This window comes from Rhopilema esculentum, chromosome 1 (genome assembly GCF_057945365.1).
Source record: "Rhopilema esculentum isolate cy_ngs chromosome 1, ASM5794536v1, whole genome shotgun sequence".
Lineage (NCBI taxonomy): Eukaryota > Metazoa > Cnidaria > Scyphozoa > Rhizostomeae > Rhizostomatidae > Rhopilema > Rhopilema esculentum.
Genome location: NC_142815.1, coordinates 2,635,359 through 2,658,010, shown reverse-complemented (window position 1 = coordinate 2,658,010; position 22,652 = coordinate 2,635,359). Strand labels below are relative to the sequence as shown.

The 22,652-nt window shown below is 36.5% G+C and overlaps 2 protein-coding genes across 2 annotated transcripts; both read right to left on the bottom strand.

Moving 5' to 3' along the window:
* On the bottom strand, window positions 1-21,008 carry LOC135690286 (ankyrin repeat and MYND domain-containing protein 2). The gene is made up of 13 exons (XM_065207795.2): window positions 20,865-21,008; window positions 19,583-19,647; window positions 18,548-18,655; window positions 17,962-17,992; window positions 17,161-17,259; window positions 16,223-16,297; window positions 15,457-15,542; window positions 5,357-5,559; window positions 3,579-3,714; window positions 3,165-3,220; window positions 2,682-2,754; window positions 1,862-2,048; window positions 1-1,293 (listed from the first exon to the last, which is right to left on the bottom strand). Exons 1-13 carry the CDS (start codon window positions 20,971-20,973, stop codon window positions 1,199-1,201), a joined length of 1,323 nt encoding a protein of 440 aa, XP_065063867.2. The 5' UTR covers window positions 20,974-21,008; the 3' UTR covers window positions 1-1,198.
* On the bottom strand, window positions 6,910-8,445 carry LOC135690287 (uncharacterized). Its single transcript, XM_065207796.2, has 2 exons — window positions 8,158-8,445; window positions 6,910-7,346 (listed from the first exon to the last, which is right to left on the bottom strand). Exons 1-2 carry the CDS (start codon window positions 8,289-8,291, stop codon window positions 7,013-7,015), a joined length of 468 nt encoding a protein of 155 aa, XP_065063868.2. The 5' UTR covers window positions 8,292-8,445; the 3' UTR covers window positions 6,910-7,012.
* Window positions 21,009-22,652: the final 1,644 nt, after the last annotated feature.

The window sequence follows — 22,652 nt, the reverse complement described above, 5'->3', positions numbered from 1 at the left end:
CTTCGATAAAATGTGTCCATTATCTCGACTTTGCTCGTAAAATTGTACTTGCCTCGCGAGCAAACAGTGACCATTTCAGTGTTTATAACAAAGATTGAATATTCTTTCACAGTTGACAAACTCGGCTGTTCTCATTTGAAGAAAATGAAAGCCTGATTCCATTTATCAGTTTAAACTCAAATCAAAACATTGAAATTTTCTCTCGACTTTCTTCTCCACGTGCGAAAAAAATTTTGCAAAATATTTTGATATTGCATTATGGGATTTCCGATTGCCTGCGTAGTGGTAGGTCAAATGCGCATCACTGAATGCGAGAAGGAGAAGATCGAAATAAATTGAGGGGTGTGTGGAGGCTGTCGGCCAGCAGTGGAATGAATTTAACTGTGAAATTGGAGTCCAGAATTAACAAGCCCAACTATTTATTTTACCAGGATTTCTAGAAACCCCCCGTTTATTTTTCTACCCCTATTTCATTGACGAATACAGTAAACTAGAAACTTGAAATCTGAAGATCATATCCTGCATTATCTTAATAATTCACCTTCAGAAGAAAATGACCTTTTGCTTGTTGAAAACACCTTTATTCAATTTTGAGCATACCTCCACCTCCCCCTCCCCCCGTTGACTTCAATCCTGTCCCCGCTTGAAATTTGAAAGATGCATCTTTCATTTTCTTAGATAATTCAACTTAAGAAAAAAATGACCTTTTGCTTGTTGAAAACACCGTTATTAGATTCTGACCATGCCTCCCTCTCCCCCCGTTGAGTTCAACCCTGCACCCGCTTTTTCCCGCCCTTAGAGTACACTTGACTTAACATTGCGAAGAAAAGAGAGTAGCCCCACTTTAAGCAAGCACAAAAAAACAGAAAATACGTCAAAAGAAAACTTCATTTATTTCACTCAATAATAAATACTCGATTTTTCTATATATATATATATTTATATCTTTAGCTTCAAATGTCTTTTTTTACACTATCTTGCAGTTTCTTTGGTACAGACAACTAAAATTTACAAGTTGATATTAAAACCATCAAAATGAAAATCCCAGAATGAATAAATACATGGATACTTCAACCATCAATTTGGGACAGCCATGGAAATTCCATCACACAGCTCCCAAATTAGGTAACACCAACTCTTTTCGGACGTCCCAAAAAACCCAGATCTCAAATGACGTCATCGCAAATGTTAACTGTACCTATGAACTTTCAACTGGCTGCTCAGTTGCCTGTGCAGCGTCTACTTGTTGCTCCGCAACCTCACTTGTGTCCTCTCCGTTCGTTAGACTGATTTCTGGAGGAAAAGAAAACAATTGTTGGCAGATAAGAATAAATAAATGTAAAAAAGAATGAAGTATTAGATACTCGTAATAGGAAGTTTTCAGAATATTAGTACGGTTCTGTAATTCTCAGACCAGGGACCATCCTCAAAGTCAAGAAGGAGGCGCTGTGCTGTTGGCAACTTCTAGAAGCCACACCCGTGACCACACCCAATGCATTTATGTTAAATACACACTCGAGTTCTATGTTGTGTGTATGAAGTCATTCAAACTGTTCACCGACTCAAAAGATGGATAGGAAATTGCTCAATCACGAAAAATCTATAGCATAATAAAGGGTTGCTAGCACAGAACTCGTCACAGTAAACATGGGCTCGCTTGTTAAGGGGAGCCGAGTCCCTGAAATCTCTCTGAATTTTAACAGGGGGGTTAAGTCCTCTTTATGACGACCCTGGTTACGCATTATTCTCAGGAGGGCTCAACCCCTTAGCATCACCCCCTGCATATTTGCCCGAAGTAGTATAAAATCTTTTGATGATAAATGAAACCATTCGAAACTAAGTTGGTTTAATTGTCACATACCAGTTATTTCTTGCGTCTGGCTTTGAGCCTCCTCTTCAGCCTTCTCCTTGGCAGCAGCCTCTTTCTGCAATCGTTCCAGCTCTTCCTGCTCTTTTAAGAGCTTCTGATGTTGAATGCCCAAGTTCTTGCAGTGCTTCTTGTGTGTGAACCAGTGCCTTTTTTGGCAATCTTGACTGCAGTACTTTGCCTGTAGGAATAGTCATAAATGATTGGCGATTATCACTGATCGATGATTGACGATCATTGTTCATGGTGATTATGATGATAAATAAGATGATTGATGGTTTTATGATTGATGGCGATTGAAGATTGCTTGATTAATGATGATTATGATTGATGAAAACCGATGATCAGTGATTGACAATCATTAATAGATGATGATTGATCGATGATGATTAACTGATTATAATTCATTTACGATGATTTATGGATGATTGACTGATCATGACTGATTGATTGGCAGGTTGATTGTTTTAACTGATTGATTGACAGGAGCGATTTATTGAAGCGTTTAATCGACTGAATTGCCTGGCCTGTTGGCTGTTTGGTTTTTGAAGTGATAGATCGATTGACTGAAAGATTGTTGATCAATTGAAGACGATTTATTGATAATGACTGGCTGATGATGAGTGATTGATTGCCAGGATGATTAATTAAAGTGAATGAAAGATTGAAGTGATACACTGGTTGGCAAGCTGATTTGATTGGTTGATTGACGTTGATTGATTGAAAAAAGTGATTTATTGATTTGAATGATCGTGGTTGCTGGTTCATTCGTTGATTGATTGAAGTTTAAGAATTGCAATTAACAAGACCTTACCACTTTACACTGGCCACATTTCTTGTTGGAATTGCCTTGCCCACAAGCATAACACGAGTTAGAGAAGTTTGCACTATAGAGAAACCATATGAGCAGGATTACAAAACTGTTATGGAGAAATAACTTGGATTATTTCATAATGTCGTGGCTAAAATTCAGACCAGGGGGGAAATGCCCAAAGCATAACACGGAATAGAAAAATCGGTACTGTTGAAATATCAAATAAGTGTGATAAACACGGACAAATCCCTTGCAAAAATTTTGAAATAATCTCCTTAGAGAGACGTTTGATGTATTCAAGGGGGATGTTGCCACTTTTTTGAGAGTTGATGAGGGAGTGGGAAGGTCCATTCAGGATGATTGCTAATATAAGGCAGGATATCGTTATATCACCGGTGGACTAAAATACTTGAGTTTTTACTTGAGCTAAGATAAAAATTCTTTATTCCCATGGTCAAATAAGCAAATTGGTCACCTCCCTACCTTTGCAGACCGTTAATTGACTGAGTAAGTGCTGATAATGCAGTCGGCTCATTGCCCTGTGGAGGAGAGATATTTTGCAAACGTCAGTATTACTAGAACAATGCAAGCGCAATGGCTCATTGTTAGCAATGAGTCTTTAATATAGAATTTGATCACTGTCAACCATTCACATGGAATGAGAAAATTCCCTCTTACCAACAGGAGATAAATATTTTTAAATACGAGTCTTTAAAACAAATTAAAATCTGGTCGAATTCATTCACCTCAATCCTTTTTCAGTGTTATTGCACAAAAAGGCATTCAAAACATTTGTAACCCATCAGAGTAGAATTTAGAAATCAGATGTTTTCTGTGAATTTCTGGAGGGTTTCAGAATGCATATTTGAAAATCAAGTCCATATTAAAATGCCTTACCCGAACAACTGGATACATGGTCCTAACTAACTGCTTGAAGAGATTGGATTCACGATAAGGAAACGAACGAATTGATTCTCTTAGAAAATCTTCCATAGCCAGAGGAAAGCCATCACTTTCTCTGCCCTTCAATAACCTGTAACAGAGAGAAACAAAGAGTTGCACTCAGGGGTGTAGTGCTAGGGTGGCCAAAAATTGGCAAATTGGTGTAGTGCTAGGGTGGCCAAAATTGGCAGTCCTTGTTGTTGCCAAAAATTGGCAAATTGGTGTAGTGCTAGAGTGGCCAAAAATTGGCAAATTGGTGTAGATCTAGAGTGGCCAAAAATTGGCAAATTGGTGTAGTGCTAAAGTGGCCAAAAATTGGCAAATTGGTGTAGTGCTAGGGTAGCCAAAAATTGGCAAATTGGTGTAGTGCTAGGGTGGCCAAAAATTGGCAAATTGGTGTAGTGCTAGGGTGGCCAAAAATTGGCAAATTCGTGTAGTGCTAGAGTGGCCAAAAATTGGCAAATTCGTGTAGTGCTAGGGTGGCCAAAAATTGGCAAATTGGTGTAGTGCTAGAGTGGCCAAAAATTGGCAAATTGGTGTAGTGCTAGAGTGGCCAAAAATTGGCAAATTGGTGTAGTGCTAGAGTGGCCAAAAATTGGCAAATTGGTGTAGTGCTAGAGTGGCCAAAAATTGGCAAATTGGTGTAGTGTTAGGGTGGCCAAAAATTGGCAGTCCTTGTTGTTGCCAAAATTGGCAAATTGGTACAGTGCTAGGGTGGCCAAAAATTGGCAGTCCTTGTTGTTGCCAAAAATTGGCAAATTGGTGTAGTGCTAGAGTGGCTAAAAATTGGCAGTCCTCGTTGTTGCCAAAATTGGCAAATTGGTGTAGTGCTAGAGTGGCCAAAAATTGGCAAATTGGTGTAGTGTTAGGGTGGCCAAAAATTGGCAGTCCTTGTTGTTGCCAAAATTGGCAAATTGGTACAGTGCTAGGGTGGCCAAAAATTGGCAGTCCTTGTTGTTGCCAAAAATTGGCAAATTGGTGTAGTGCTAGGGTGACCAAAAATTGGCAGTCCTCGTTGTTGCCAAAATTGGCAAATTGGTGTAGTGCTAGGCTGGTCAAAAATTGGCAGTCCTTGTTGTTGCCAAAAATTGGCAAATTTTGTGCAAGAACGCCCTTGTTATTTTTATAACACAAAACCATTGGTTGCACTTCCGTTAAAATGTCAGCAAAAGATTTTAACAACTTTAAAGTCAATATGTCCCGCCAGTCAATCGCTCAGGGATGGAGAAAACATTCAGAACTAGCTTATTGGATAGGTAACAATGGGTCTATTGTGTAGTCCAACCAATGGGAAATTTCAATGGCCAGCGAAATGCGTCGGGACATAGTGCTTTTAATGAACAGAGTTTAAGAGTGATGACGTCACGAAGTGTAGAAAGGACGGGAGGGATGCACCTGTAAATGTAACATATGCAAACTTAAATGATTTTATTGTAAATTTCTATCCAAAAAGAATTAATCATTGTTATTTTGTATATTTTGTAAATAAGCGAATTAGAAAAATTCATTGTATATTAACATAAAACTAGATTCGATTTAAAATAAGATTACAAACAAACAAACAAAATCCGGTTATGAATTGTTTGAACAAAAACAGTTTGAATCCGGTTAGATCGTAACCATAACCCGGATTACTCGGTTTCAAGCTTCTTCTGGCCGATTCAATGTTTACACAATTCAATCATGACGTGATTTTCAAGACGAGGCCATCGGTTAGATGGGTGTATGCTTACTTTTTAATGAAGCCATTGATTCCATCCTCGGTTTCATGCCATTTGACGCATTTCTCGTAAACACAAGCAAAACAATGAACCTTCATTGCCATGATCTCGTTAACCTCCTTTTTGAACAGGTGTTCTCGTTTCAAATCGAGGATTCGCGTCACCTGAGTCGAGTTTTCAACCAAGGCGATGTTTTCTTGTAAAAATAAGGAAATCTGAAAGAAAGGGTGTGAAAATAGGTTATTAGAAAGCGTGGAGAAGCGCGTAGAGTGATTCTTGGAGAAACGCGCCAGCATTCATACGAAGGTCCGTTGGCATTCAAAATTGTGCATCATATGAAGAGGGACAGTAAAAATCGATGGCTTCATATGAGCACTTATCCATCTCATGGAAAAAACCAGTCTCGAGTCAAAGGACGAATAGAATTTAGATAAAAGTGTGTCATATATTCGGTCGGATCAATTTTGTATTTCGTCTAAGTTCGACAAGAAAATGTTGACGAGGGGTTATATTTTGGCAACTTCCTTTTTGTGATGTAACCCTATGATTTTGAAACTACTTTCAAATAGCCAAAAGTTAATCATGGGCGTTCCCTTTAGGTAAAATTTGCGTTCCTTTCTGGTAAAAGGACGCTTTCAGGCGGCAAATAGGGCGTGGCAAATTGGCGGACGCTTTCAGGCGGCAAATAGGGCGTGGCATAAAAATTCATGATTTGTTCTCCCCTAAAAATTATTTGCTAGAAAAAATTTTTCAAGCAGTCTTGCACCGATGTAAAATTTGTTAGCCATTTTTATCAAAACAACCAATCATTGTCAGTACATACTCTCTACGTATCGGAGCACGTCCAGAGAGAACCGAAAATGCACCAGACTTGACTTGTAATGTGCTACCGCCTAGAAGCGTCGGTAAGAATTTTCGATCTGGTCCTGGGGTGGTAAAGGCCTCCTCAGTGGGGTCCAAGGAAACAGAAAATGAAAGATCTCGTGATTTCGAGCCTATTAACAGTAAGAGTACACACTACTTAAATACAAAAATTTTGATGCAAATTCACATGTCCATGTCCATAGGCCCATGAAAATAAACAAAGTTAGGTCAAAGATAGTCGTCTTTATCATTAGTACTATTAAAGGCATTGAGTCATGGTAAATAGGCCTTCTCTATAGGGGGTCATTTGGTTTCGGCGTGATCGCTGCTGTTTCATGTGACAACTTGATATCCGTTGTTGACAACTTGCTTTTGATGAAAATTGTTTTGTCAATCAGTACGAGGTTAGTTCATGTGACCAGTTTAAGGTCAGCCAATAGCATCGCAGTCATGAAAATCACGACTCAGCGGATTTTGGCACTTAGGGTATACCCAATCCATTTTATAATGACTCAATGCTTTTAATAATTCTTTGATTCAAAGTTGACAGTTACAAACATAAAGCTAATTGGCAGTTACTTAAATGCTAATTAAGGCCAACTATTTCTGCAACAAAATCTCTGAAACCCTTTCTCACAAGGTCGCTACTGCACCTGTGCGTGAAAAATTTTCAGAAATAGACAAAAAAAAAGGCAAAAACGTTTACAAAACATCTTTTATAGCAAATATCTTATGAAAAGCAACAAAAGACATGTCTATAAATTTCGACTGGAAACGTCTACAAAGTTCAACTTCAAGATCTGACTACTTTCCAGTTTTGCTTCCGTATCTCTGGCGATATGAGCCGCTGTATCTACTTCTGTACCCACCAACAGGTACACGTGGTCTGTATCTGCTATATCTACTTCCGGTGTAGCGGCTTCCGGTGTAACGGCTTCCGGTGTAGCGACCAGTGCTTCCGGTATAACGGCCTCCAGTGTAGCGGCTTCTGTAGCCGGCACCATAGCGGCTTCCGTAGCCACCATAGCGGCTTCCAGTGTAGCGGCTTCCAGTGTAGCGGCTTCTATAGCCGCCAGACCCTAGTCTAGAGGATCTGCTGTTGTATCGGTAGTTTGACGATGGGTAGCCGCCGGAATACCTAGGAGAAATGATCATCACTGGTTTAAACTTGGATGATAAACTCTTCGCTTCTTTAGGACATCAATTCTCAAGATATTAAAACTATTCTTGACAACGTTTTTCAACGATAAAAAATGATAATTATGTATTGCGTCACACAATCATGTATCACAAATACTTCATACTTACAACAAGTTTACTTTTCCTAAAGATCCTTTTCTTAAAGTTAACATTGTGGCCTTGGGCATTTGTGTGAAAGGTCAAAGTTCAGAGCATGGTATTCTGGGAAATTTCATATATTTTGTTGTGTAAAGGAAGTACGGATGAAATTTAGCAGGATCTAATAAACATCTATAATATTCTATATCTTAGCAAATGCAAAAGATAGCAAACATAAGAAAATTACATTTGAACCAAAATATTTGAGTAGGGAAAGGATGTTATCCCCTTGGGTAGAAAAAAGACTCGATTCAAAGACGATTCAAGGTGATGTGTTTTCGCGTAGACAGAAGAAGATTTGTTGTCACTGTCCGAATAGGCCAATGTCCGTAAAGGCCACTATCCGTAATTTTACTATATAAGATAGGACATTTCGATAAAGCCATAGGATGTCAATATGGAAAAACTTGATCTGGAGGAATTATTGCGTAAATCTTTACCGCTAGAAAGAAATTGCTAGCTAAGGTGATGTGTTTTAGGGGTACAGAGAAGATTCATTGTCCTAATGCATAAAGCCTCGACCCATAGGTTGTGAACATGGGAAAACTTTTTCTCATGCAATAATCATGATAATGTATACATCTAGAGAGAAATATTAACTCGCGACCAACCTTGAATAGTATCCATCGGTCTCATCGTTGCCAGATCGTGTGACGTCACCAGAGTCGCTGCTAGAGTCGGCTGTCCCATCGGCATTCACCAGGTAGAGTGCAAGCAAGGCAGTAACAAACACAGAGAGATGCATCTTTGCTTCTTTACACGATGTAGTATTTGAACTATGAACTTTGAATTATGGACTTAGAACTTTGTACTATGCACTTCGCAGTGTACAGTTTTCGCTTTAGCACTGTGTAGGTTTCAGTTCGCCGGCTATGAGGACAGGGTGTTAAAGCGCGGTTTTTATAGCAAAGCTGAGGGCGATATTGGGCGGTAGTTGTTAATCACAAAATACGGGGGAGTGCCTACTATGACCAGCTGCCTTAGGCAATAATGATAATTTATGTCACGAAACGACATAATTTAAGCCATTAGTTTTGAAATAATGATAAAACAGACAATTGATGAAAATACTTAGAAAAATAGTTAAAAAGCGGATGTAAACATGATTATTGTGAAAAGCGATTTTGTAAACAGAATTTTCTAGATTTGCCAAAATGCAGAGAAATACATAGGCTGTTCGTGCAATTTTCGGAATTTTGCGACGGAATTTAAAAAATTAAAGGTAAGAGGGAAAATTGAACAAAAAAATAAATTTACCACGAGAAAAGACTTAATAATAAGAAAATATATAAATAAGACAAGTTACTTTCTATGGATTTTGTTAAACAAATATCGTAATTCCATTGACGCAAAAACGTCTTTAGCCGTGGTCCAAATCTTCTGCTTTTCAGACACGCAAAGAAGACCTATACTACACAATAGAGAACTTCACGGATTTATCTTATAAAGAGATATATGTGATGAAAAATTCACGAAATTGCATTTTTATTGGAAAATCTCCAATATGATAAAGGGGTTGCAAACACAGATTTCGTCCGATATGTGCTCGCATGTTAAAAGAGGGCGGTTGAGCAACCCCCAAATCTCCCTGAAATTCAGCAAGGGGGCTGAGCAAAGGGGTCTTATTTACGTCATCTCTGGAGCCGCCCGGCTCTACACACAAAAGATTGTACAGCTCGGCCTATACAGCATTGTGGAGTAACTATATGATGAAAAATGAAATGAAAATGAAAATGAAATGAAAATCACATAAGAAAGCAGAAGTACAGTTGCCTGATGATCGCAGTCGAATATGTAATCAGAATACAATATGATCCTTATGATCGCATTAAGCGTGGAACTCGGAATGGAAACTTAGAACTGTCTTGTTCTATACACCAAATAGCGTGTACAGCTCTGTCTATACAGAATAGAGCATTTTATGACAGACCGGTAAACAGTAATATCCATTAGTCGATATGCTTTGTACACAAATAGTCTAGTAAAAAGCATGCAAAATGCCTGATGATCACATTAAGCATGAAACTCGGAGTAGCAACTTAGAACTGTCCTGTTCTATACACCAAATAGCGTGTACAGCTCTGTCTATACAGAATAGAGCATTTTATGACAGACCGGTAAACAGTAATATCCATTAGTCGATATGCTTTGTACACAAATAGTCTAGTAAAAAGCATGCAAAATGCCTGATGATCACATTAAGCATGAAACTCGGAGTAGCAACTTAGAACTGTCCTGTTCTATACACCAAATAGCGTGTACAGCTCTGCCTATACGGAATAGAGCACTTTATGACAGACTGGTAAACTGTAGTTTTCATTGGACAATATACTTTGTACACAAATAGTCTAGTAAAAAGCATACAAAATGCCTGATGATCGCTTTATGCGTGAAACTGGAAGTAGCAACTAGGAATTTTTCCAGAGAAATTGAAATTTGCAAAAGTGACACCAATACACAAGGGCAAATCAAAACTTGAACTTACTAACTATAGACCTATCTCAATCCTACCAATCTTTAGTAAACTTCTAGAGAAGGCAATGCACTCTCGTTTGGTTAACTTTTTAGACAAGTACAGAATAATTTTCAGGCATCAATTTGGATTTCAAAAGAACAAATCAACAACATTGGCAATCTTAGATCTCTGCACAAAGCTAGTTGAAAACATTGAAGGAAAACGTTTTTCATGTTGTATCTTTCTAGACTTCTCTAAAGCCTTTGATACAGTCAATCATGGTATTCTGCTAGATAAGCTCGAACACTATGGAATAAGAGGAATTGCCCATTCTTGGTTCAAATCCTACCTTACAGAAAGAAAACAAACTGTCTCAGTTAATGGCGAATTGGCAAACGATCTATCTATTAACTGTGGAGTTCCACAAGGAAGTGTCTTAGGCCCACTTCTCTTTCTGCTATACATTAATGACATATATGTTTCTTCACAAAAGCTGGATTTTCATCTCTTTGCAGATGATACAAGCCTTCTTTTTTCACACAAAAACCTACAAACCTTAGAGAAAACAGTAAACTCAGAATTAGCAAATATCTCCGATTGGCTACTGGCCAATAAACTTTCCCTAAATGTATCAAAATCAAATTTTCTGATTATAAATCCGCATCAAAAAAGGCCTGATAAACCTATTGTCCTTCAAATTGATGACGAAAAGCTAGTACAAAAAGACTACACTAAATATCTTGGCATAATCATTGACAAACACTTAAATTGGAAACAACATATTAAGCAACTAAATATTAAAATCTCAAAGAGCATTGGCTTACTATACAAAACAAGACACTTGGTACCTCAAAGCACACTTTGTACAATCTACAAATCGTTTATCCAATCTCACATACTTTATGGCATACTAAACTGGGGAAGTGCTTATAAAACTAATCTGGAGCCATTAAAATCTAGCCTTCGCAGAGCAGTTAGGGTGATCAATTTTGCCAAATACCAAGCTCATAGTGAACCACTATTCAAAAAACATAATCTTCTCAACTTTGATAACATGTATAAACTTGAAGTTGCTAAATTCATGTTTGATATTTATCATGAAAGCGGTAATGACCTATTTAACAACCTGTTCATTAAAACAAATATACGTCATCAGCATGAAACAAGACAGTCTTCAAATGACAACTTCTCTTTCCCTTTGGTCTTGACAAATTACAAACAAAAGTCAATTGTATATGAAGGAGTCAAAATTTGGAATTCCCTGCCATTGCAAATTAAAAAGTTACCGAATAAGTCATCTTTCATCAAAAACCTGAGAAGTTATTTTTTAAAGTCGAATTAACATACTTATTTGAACCCAATTATGAACATTATCATTAAACATTTATTACCACCATGCATCTCACTATTGTGTTTTTAGTATAACCAATTAACATATCTCATTATACTAACCCTATATTATCTTGATATTCCTCCTTTTTTTTCATTCACATTCTTCTTTTGAAATCGAACACCTACACCTATAAACGTCCAATCGGGCATATGACCTAGATAGCTCCTTGTGAGTTCTTTTCATATGTCCGACAGCAAACATACCAAACTTTGAACTATCTACTGTTTGTAGTTTTTCTTTTTTGTAAAAAATAATTGTTATTTGTGGTTCAAGTATTAAATAGAAATGTAGTAGTTAATTATTGCTGTGAATGAAATGTTTTTTGAGTAAAAAAAAAAAAAAAAACTAAGAACCGTCCTGTTCTATACACCAGATAGCGTATACGGAATAGAGCATTTTGTGACAGACCGGTCAATTGTGATTTTCATTGAAAAACATATGTATACGAATAAGGACAGAAGGAAGCTAATTTTTCCTTTCATGATTTTTAGACAAAAGTTCATTTAAGAAAATTCTTGGACATTGGAAAGGAACAACCATAGCAAAGTACAACACTCGTCTAAAATACCAGTGCTTGAGGCGAACGACACAACACCTGTCTAAAATGGCACTACTTGAGGCTTATGACACAACGCCCGTCTAAAATTCCAATGCTTGAGGCCAACGACAAAACACCTGGCTTAAGGGCACTGCTTGAGGCTAATGACACCAATGAAGTCATAACGACACACCTTAAATTTTATCCCTAACACTTTTGACTTAACAACGGGGATGGTCTTATACACAGTAATAGGAGTAGGGCTTATGGTAGAGGAATAGATACGCACTCATCAAAATCCCAGTTATTCATTGATACTTAGTATCAAGGACTTACTTGTGCAGTATATTGAAATCATAACATGTCCTTTTTTAAAGCGTCTTCAAGCTGCATTAAAGAAGCCAATACCAAAACTAAAAATACTTTAAAGTATGGGCGGTCTAATGGCCTAAGTTGCCATCAAATTTGCCCTTCTACTCGCAAAGATTTTGAACAAACTGTTCTGGATTCTAGTACAAATTACACTTTAAACAAATGCCAATGAAAGACATAGATGTAACTTCAAAACAAAAAAAGAACTTAATCTTGTGTTATACTTGAAAGGAAGATTTATCCAAATTTTCAGTGCATCTAATTAATGTTGATATAAAAGGAAATTTAGATCATGAAAAGGTATTTTGCGTTCATAAGTTCACAACTTCTGTGGATTTATACAAGACAATTTACAGTTGATGATCGCATGAAGAGTTAAAATCGAAGCTGCAACTTAAAACCGACCTGTTCTATACACCAAAGTGTGAACAGCTCGGTCTATACGGCATCACGTACTGTATGAAGACCAGTTAACAGTAGCCGTTAAAAGCCAACATACTTATAGGGCATAGGAAATACATATTGTCTGATTCCTGCAACTCTGAGTTGCGTCCTAAATGTTGTGGCACCAAAGATAATGGGTACCGTCCTAAAAAGCTAGGGGGTTTGCTGAAAGCATTTTTCTTTAAGCTAAACCCGTATAATATTAGCATTTATGTTTCAAATTATCTGTTGTGTATATGAAGCATTCAATTTATTCACAGACTCAAAAATACTGATAGGAAATACTGGGAGGGGGGGGGGGGGGGCTTGTTAAGGATATTGTCTTGAGACCATAATCATATTTTGAATACAGATTTTGCAACTTATCTTTGCGTTTGCGGCCATGGTGGGGGGGGGGGCTTGTTAAGGATATTGTCTTGAGACCATAATCATATTTTGAATACAGATTTTGCAACTTATCTTTGCGTTTGCGGCCATGGTGGGGGGGGGGGGCTTGTTAAGGATATTGTCTTGAGACCATAATCATATTTTGAATACAGATTTTGCAACTTATCTTTGCGTTTGCGGCCATGGTGGGGGGGGGGGCTTGTTAAGGATATTGTCTTGAGACCATAATCATATTTTGAATACAGATTTTGCAACTTATCTTTGCGTTTGCGGCCATGGTGGGGGGGGGGGGGGGCTTGTTAAGGATATTGTCTTGAGACCATAATCATATTTTGAATACAGATTTTGCAACTTATCTTTGCGTTTGCGGCCATGGTGGGGGGGGGGGCTTGTTAAGGATATTGTCTTGAGACCATAATCATATTTTGAATACAGATTTTGCAACTTATCTTTGCGTTTGCGGCCACGGTGGGGGGGGGGGGGGGGTTTGTTAAGGATATTGTCTTGAGACCATAATCATATTTTGAATACAGATTTTGCAACTTATCTTTGCGTTTGCGGCCACGGTGGGGGGGGGGGGTTTGTTAAGGATATTGTCTTGAGACCATCATCATATTTTGAATACAGATTTTGCAACTTATCTTTGCGTTTGCGGCCACGGTGGGGGGGGGGGGGGGTTTGTTAAGGATATTGTCTTGAGACCATAATCATATTTTGAATACAGATTTTGCAACTTATCTTTGCGTTTGCGGCCACGGTGACTAATGCACGCGGTTTGCACATTTCAATAATGAATTTGGACAACTCCTGGCCTTAAAAAGTGCGACTACATCTTGGAGAAAGTATTTTGTTGTTAAAGGAGAAAACTCGGGTTACGGAATGCGTGGCTTGATTTGCAAGATAAATGTTACAACTGCAACAAATTTGTCATTGCAGATTGCCGCTTTTGGCTCATTCTATCATGGATTGCAGCCCCCCCTACCCCCCAGAAAATACCCCTACAGTAGGCATCTTTTAAGTAAACGAAAAATGGTAACCAGCTCTTACAATCGTCCACGAAAATTGAGATTTTCCTACCCACCTCACATCAATTCCAACGTTTGATGCATTTCACCAAAAGAAAACCTATCGAGATTATTCTGTTAACCATTCGCAATTTCGACTTAGGCCTCAGACAGACATATTCGTTGCTCAACCCTTCCACCGTCCCCTTCACTCCCCCGCCCCCTCCAAGCAATGTTGTTTGTTGAGGTTATGTTAAATATTTGCAAATCATGTGTACAAAGACCGTATACAATAACAAGATCTCAACAAACAACATTGCTTGAGGGGGGAGGGGGTCAAATACAATACACCAATTCGACTTACGGCCTCATTTTGAAAAATTCTTCAAATTCTTTTGTACAAAATGTTTGACCTCAGATTCGGATTGAGAGCAATGATTTTAGTATACTTGTAAGTTTTCATTATGATATTGCTCACGATATTTTTTTTTATGACGACATGAAGATAAAAACTTTATAAGGGATTTGACCGTGATTGGCAACTAGGGGGGTAAAGTTTCCCCCGGAACGACTTTTGCGGTCAAATCCCTTACAAGTTTTCAAACTTCATTTCTCGGTAAAATCTAAAATACAAGCTCAAACAATATGAAAAATGGTATCCCGCCTAAAATTATGACGATAAAACCAAATCTGAGCTTAAAAAAGTCGTATAATTACGTTTGGAGGAATTTCCAAAACGAAGTCGTAAGTCGAATTGGTGTATTCTATTAGATTACTGTCAATAAATTTGTTCGAATTTTATAACTGGTTTCAATATACTTTTTGAAGGATTGTAGACTTAGGAACCTCAGAAGTGATACTGAGGAATCTCAAAACGTTGATTTATGCGTTTCGCATTACTAGCGATGGTTATTTAGAGAATTCACGGTAGGTGAGATATTTCGCAAAGCTAAAGTCACAGCAATGTCTAATTGGGCCTAGCGGTAAAAAGGAAATCCATCATTCTTATGAAAAGACCTCTACTTAGAGCACATGACTTAAAAACGTTGGTGGCCACAAAAATTCTTCCCAGAGGTCGACCCTTCTAAATTAGACCAATAAAGTCTCAGACACGAAATATTCCCTAAAGCAAAATTTTGACCTTTGACTTTGAAGAAAAAGTGGTCCAATATTTTCTTTTCTACTTCAAATATTACAAAAGATATTTGGCTGATAGCGAGTACTGTTATTGATAACATAAAATCTTTTTTATAAAAAATCAAAAAAATAAATTTTATAGATTTTAAATGTTATTGAATCAAATAAATCTGCACTTACAAAAACAGGATGAAGATTTGTAATGATGATAAAACGCTGCAATGGCTCGGCCAGAAATGATGCTAGTTTTGGCTCTTTTTCCAAACCTGTTAATCGAAAGAAAACATTCTGTTGATTAATTCTTAAATGTTTATGAATATAATATATTATGCTTACTGTTAATTAGCAGAGCTTAACCAGGGGCAGACACCTGGGGGGCGATGGGGGGGCAGTCACCCCCCCCCCCAATATTTAGGAAAACTATGGTTACTTGTTCTAAGACAAAGAGAAAATGTGACATCATTTTATCGAAACAATAGGCTTGCCCCCCCAATGTATGAGCAAATGTCCGCCCCTAAGCTTAACCCCAACCTGTAATCTAAGTCAGGGGCCGCACAACAGGGGGTAGGGGCCATGGCCTCCCCACTTTCTCACAAAGTAAAATACTAAAATCAGCTTAAATGAATTCAGATAGATAAATCTTTAGAATTTGTAATGAATACATTTAGCCAAAGCACACAAGTAAAACAACGTCAGCAACATTTTTGTGACAATTGGGGCTGAAGGGGGGAAGAGGAAACTTTCCTTACATTGCTGACCCCTCCAGTTTAGGATCTGTGGTGCAGGCCCTACACGAAGCCTGCTCAAGCTCCAGGTAAAAAACCCGCATATAAGGAAAAACATTTTTGTGGATCAGACTGTACGGTTTCTTAAAAAAGAAATAAATCTAATCCTTGATTAATCCTTTATTAATCTTCAGTTAATCCTTGACTAATCCTTGACCTACCTTGAGGCTTTGTGTAGTACTCGATGTCATGTCTGGCAATATAGTTATTAATCAGGCTGACGCAGTCATGCCTACCTGCAAAAACAAACCAAAGAACGATGTACGGTCGACCTAGAATATGTTATCAACATATAGTGCATATTATATAAGCCACAAGCGATGTAGATCGATGTAAAATATGCTATTATGGACTGGTTCGTTGTAACTGTCATTAGTGGCTAAGAACATTTAGAGGATGTTATATAAGCTATGTGCGATGTAAGATCGATCTAGAATATGTTATTATGGACTGGTTTGTTGATACTGTCATTGGAGGCTAAGAGCATATGGAGGATGTTATGTAAGTCACAAGTGATACAGGATATGTTGTCAATTATTGGTTCATAGAACTTACAAAAGACATAAAAAAGTGACAACATAAATTATTGCTAGGAAAGGCACGATGCACCCAACAAAGGGTTCTTAAACGAAAAACAAACCATAAAACCAATCCATAATTCAAAATAGCCCCTTAAAAAAGACATTCCAAGCCAAATAGGACATTACCAGCGAATAACAAGAGAGATTAGAAATAAGTCAAGAGCTTGACAAACTATATAACTGACATCTTAGCTTAAGCAAGAAAATCACAGCTTCAAGATAATAAAACTTGGAATGCTGTAAAATATTTGCTTTTTTCAGAGCCATTTCTAAACTTGAGAATAAAAATATTAATAGTAAAATAAAGAATAAAAGTATCAATAAATTTTTAGCTTTAAATGAAAAGTTTCAACATGAGGCACATTGTGTCTCATTATAGGACACAATATTTCTTTAATTTCTGACATTGTTTGAACTAATTTAAAGTAACTTGAAACTAGATTTCTAAAAGGAATAAAAGCAATATAGCTTATAATGTATGAATATACATTGTATAATGATAAAGAATATGGTCTTACCAACAAATGCTCCTAATTGTGTTGCAGTTTTCCCTATTTTGTTCTCAATTGATGGATCGGCACCGGCATCGAGTAAAAGTTGAACACATTCTGTTGAGCCTATAAATAAGATTGATATGATATGATATGATATATTACAATATGATATGATATGATATGATATATTACAATATGATATGATATATGATATATGATATATGATATATGATATATGATATATGATATATGATATATGATATATGATATATGATATGATATATGATATATGATATATGATATATGATATATGATATATGATATATGATATGATATGATATGATATGATTTGATATGATTTGATATGATTTGATATGATATATGATATGATATGATATGATATGATATGATATGATATATGATATGATATGATATGATATGATATATGATATGATATGATATGATATGATATGATATGATATGATATGATATGATATGATATGATATGATATGATATGATATGATATGATATATGATATGATATGATATGATATATGATATGATATGATATATGATATATGATATATGATATATGATATGATATGATATGATATGATATAATATGATGTGATATGATATGATATGATATGATATATGATATGATATGATATGATATGATATGATACGATACGATACGATACGATACCATATGATACGATACCATACGATACGATACCATATGATATGATACGATATGATATAATTGTTTATATTTGAAATATAGTGTTTCATTATAAAACATAATACTGTTATAAGAGAAAATACCTGCTAATGTTGCAAACATCAATGGAGTGTACTGAAAAACAACGTTTTGATGTCAAAATGGAAACGATACAAAAAGAGCACACATTTCAGCAAAGTTTAACACACTTGATCCAACACTATTCTCTACATTTAGGTATGATGTTAGTATTCTGTTTTAACTTGGCATTTGGCACTCCAACATGGTTCAATTTTAGCTCTACAACAATGCAAGCAACAAAATTTTGTGATGTAGACAGAGAGGATGTGTTTGTTTTGCCTGGTCAAGATCAACATGTTTAATGTCAAACAAAATTTGCTTTCAAATAAAGTTTTAAAGAAGTTCTCGAGTAAGAGATTCTCAAATGACTTTTTCAATGTTTTGTTATTCAATTTATGTTTTATTCAAATGAAAATTGAGAATACTTTTCATCCATTTTTCATGATTTCTTTAATATATATTTATCTTATCTTATGTTAGATCAAATTAAATCTTACATCAAATCAAAGAGCAAAGAGTAGCCTTAGAACAACTGGTGTGATGAACTTTAAAGGACAAATCTTTAATAACAAATGGAAAATTTAAAGGACAAATCTTTAAACAAATTACTCCATGATCAGAGCTTTTTCTGTTGACATCAGCACCATGTGTGATCAAGACATCAAGTGATTCATTGTCTCCTTTGTATGCAGCATGCATTAATGCTGTCATCCCATTCTGAAATCAGACAAACATTTAAGATGGCTGTATGAATATATGGACCTCAATGTAGAACTGGATCCACAGAAATCTGGGGTAAAAGGGCCAAGGAAGAGGGCTTGAAGGATGCTTCCTTAAAGTTGAATCCTGTTCAGTTGTATCCCTGATAACAAGAAAACTCACAGAAGTCCAACTGATTTTCATTCCAATTTAATATTACTATTAGTTTAGGTCATGCCCAGGATAAAATGGATATTTGCTAAGTCAGACAACTTCCTTACCCCCTCCACCTTTGAAGGTCTAAATTCACGGGAATTAGCTGTAAACGCAAATCGTATGTTTGCTGTAACCTGCTGTGTTGCCAACAAGGACATGTCTTCAATCAACTCCTGCCTGTGTGATTAGCTAAGACTTATAAAATGGCAACAGCTAAGGCACTTGAAGGCTAACATAGATTTCAGGTCATCTAAAGGCCATCCTTTATCAAAAGGCAAGGGGGGGAAATATGAAAAAGGGAGAGAAGATTTGGAATAGGGCATTGATACAAACTGATAGAATAAGCATTTACTGATAAAACTTCCAAGTTTATTGCCATTAGGACAGTTTTCTAAATATTGAACATTGAAAATGGTTCAAAATATTTGCAGTGCTGTTGGGACAAAGTTAATATTAGGGGGGGCTGCCCATTGTATTGCCACCCATTCAGTATACTGTAATGAAATAATTGGGGGTTCCAGCTCCCCAGACCACCCCCTTAGGCCACCCCTTCACTTCCAATGTCCCTGACAATTTTATTCAAAATTAGAAAATTCAAGCTAAATAACCATATCAAGAATTATCATCATCTAGAGAATAAATGTACTACAAAACAGGCTCATAACTTTTAAGGCAAAGTTTCTACGGCAGCTTACGAAAGTGTTAATGAAAGAATTTGTCACTTGGTACCTTGTCAAAATAGTCAATTTTGATATTCCATTGGCTGGATAGTCTTGTAACTTCGCTGATGTCTTCTGAAAATTTTAAAGTATGTGAGAATTAATTTTGCTTTACTTTTACTTTCCAAGCATTAAAATGCTGCCAACATTCATTATCTGAGACAAACTGCTATATATGTAATGATGTAATATATCAAAAAAGCTAAGTATAGGCACATTAAAAGATATATGGAGTGAGTGTTTGCTACCAAACTCTTTATCTAGAATGCTTAGAACCTTAAGCAGAGAAATATTGTTGTCTATCTAAAGCTTATCTGTGAGCACATGCAAATTATCCTGCCAGGGGGAGCGAAAAACAACAATTGAAAAAGATTTAGGCCTGCATAAGAATAAATTTGTTATGAAAAAGGGATTTTGTGAGCACATGTTTCAGAAAAAGATATTTGCAACATAGCTTAAACAAAAAATATAGGTTTCTTTTCAAGTAACAAGATTACATAATGTGAAATGCCATTAGAAAACCATTAAGTTCTCCAAACTCAAGCTGCAAGCTTCTTATATGAGCTCAAGGAATTTGAATGCAGCTGCAAAGTTTTAAATGTCTTGAAGCTTCTAATGGAACTGCAATTTCCAGTACTTCGCAAAAGGACCCTCTTATAATAATTAATAAACTAAAGAAGACAGACGGCAGAACATTTTATTCTGTTTATCACCAAAAAAGCTAATTACTTCGGAGCCATCTTTTTCCTGGATGAATTTTTTCCAGAAACTGTGGCAAGCAAAATCCAACAGCGCATTAAGAGACCAAAGGACAGACACTTTTTGCTGTTTACTGGTGAAAAATAGGCATTTCATCCCCTTTGAAAATGATACATATATGTTTTTTTGTTCAAGCTTTACCTCTAGAGTGCAATGTAAGTTATGCAGCAAACAGTAAGTTAGGGGCATTATGGCTTACACCTGCCTGGGGAAGCAAGCATTATGGCTTACACCTGCCTGCCGTCTTCTATACCACTCAGATAATTTAACTAAATCCGTTTCTTTATGGTTCAAAATTACAAAAAAAGGTTTACAACACATCTTTCTGGGTTTTCTATGTTCAAGAAAAGTCACTTGTGTTCTAAATTTTCAGCTACTTTTGGAAGAGTGAAGAAATTAATTCTCTCTCTTGTGAATAAACAAACTTATAGCTCGAGTTCAAATTTTAGGCCTAACAAGAATTCGAGAAATATAATCGCTGCAAAAGCAAGTGTTTATTTTTGACGATTATTTGGTTAAAATGTGAATCTTACTGTCCCGGGCTGCTTGCAACAGGCGATCTTCATCAGACGTAGGATTACTTGCAGCTGCGTCTCCATTCTCAGCTTCGTGGGTTTTTTGTTCACCTTGCGTGTCCGCCATCTTCGTGAGAATATTATGGATGAGATGAGTTGAATTAAAAATACCAAGAACGATTCCTTCGCAGGGGCATGATTGTGAATTATGACGGGGATTGAATGCTTGGAAGAAACGTGCCTTGAAAGGTGGAACAAAAAGAAAGTAATTATTGTCATTTTCGTCATAATTATAATTAAAAACATTATAATAATCATCAGGAGCTCTATTTAACTTTATAAGCATCTCAGTTTGAACAGTTGGAAGGTTTTTTAGCAATGCATGGCACCAAATTATATTATTCGGCAATACTTGTGTTGACAAGCTATTATTGAGCTAAAAGCATTGCAAGAAGCAGATTCAGTTCCTTACCCTCCCCCTTTATAAGAACAATTCTATAAGAATACGAGCCTCAAAACTGGTCAAAAGGTAGGAACAAATAAAAGCTGAGTTACTGCGAAATGTCAATTTGAACAAAGTTGTGAAGTCCCCTTAAACCATTCCATCTCAAAACCGTTTTTGCAATCTAGGGGTGCTTTTTCGGTGTATTTTCAAATTTTTCAGTAAATAAAGGATGGGTCACTCACTTTGTTGGCAAATGGGGCTTTAAAACTCCCCTTGAGCACAAATGCTAGCGTAGTTAGGATAAATTAATAACAATTCGGCCTCAAAGTTTTGAATAAATTTAAGAGCAACTAGACTGAATTTCAATTAACTGGTTCTTATAAAAAAGAGTGTATTTAGCAATGATGCTAGCTTAATCATGTAAAGATGCTATCATGTTATTTCAACTATGGATTGCAAGAATTAGCTATGCTTTTGTGGTCCTGGTAGATCATCTGTGATCTTTTGTGATTTGTTAGCGAACCTGGTCACAGTATGCATTTATATATAAATATATGATATAATAATAAATAATTTGTTTAAAGTTGGCGTACTAAATGAACGTCTAATAGCTATAAAGAAGCTAATTGAGGCCAACGATCGATAAAGAATTAGTATTAGTTAAATATATGATACAATATTAAAATGTTTAAGGTATAATGTTCTAAATAAAACCTAACCCAGCAATAAATATTTTTGGCTATTCTTATGCAGAAATAAATATATTGTGGTACATTGAAAACATTCCCAAAGTACGATTTGCAATGTGCTTGTAAAATAGATGGATTTTCACAGCAGGCACCACGCAGCCATTGGGCTACCCTGGGTACTAGACTCGCTATATATAAAATAAAATAGATTATTTTATATAGTGAGTCTGGTACACAGGGTACCATTGGGCTAGCAGGGGCTATAGCCCCTGCACTTTTTTGCGATAATACGTTAGAAAACTTTTTGGAAAGTTTACTCTAACTATGCTCTAATGCAACATTGAATCGTATACTCCTAAGGAGTAGCAGTTCCTCTAGACTGGGAACCCTTTTTGTTCATTTTCTAAGTGTTTTCTTGCTGTTTTATTACCACCAAGCTAATTTTATCTATCTTTATAGCTATTGATATCTTCTCTGAACCAGACTGTTTATAAAACCCCAGTAGAAATAAGCCAGTATTTTCTAAAAAGGGCGTTTTCCGGCGCTCTAGAGGGCGTGACCTAAAAATATTGGTCACGCCCTTTTCAGCCCTCCCACATTTAGACAGGTGTGCGGTCCCTGTAATTCCCAAGGTTCGTTGATACCGACGGTTTGACCTAAATCTTCTTCTTG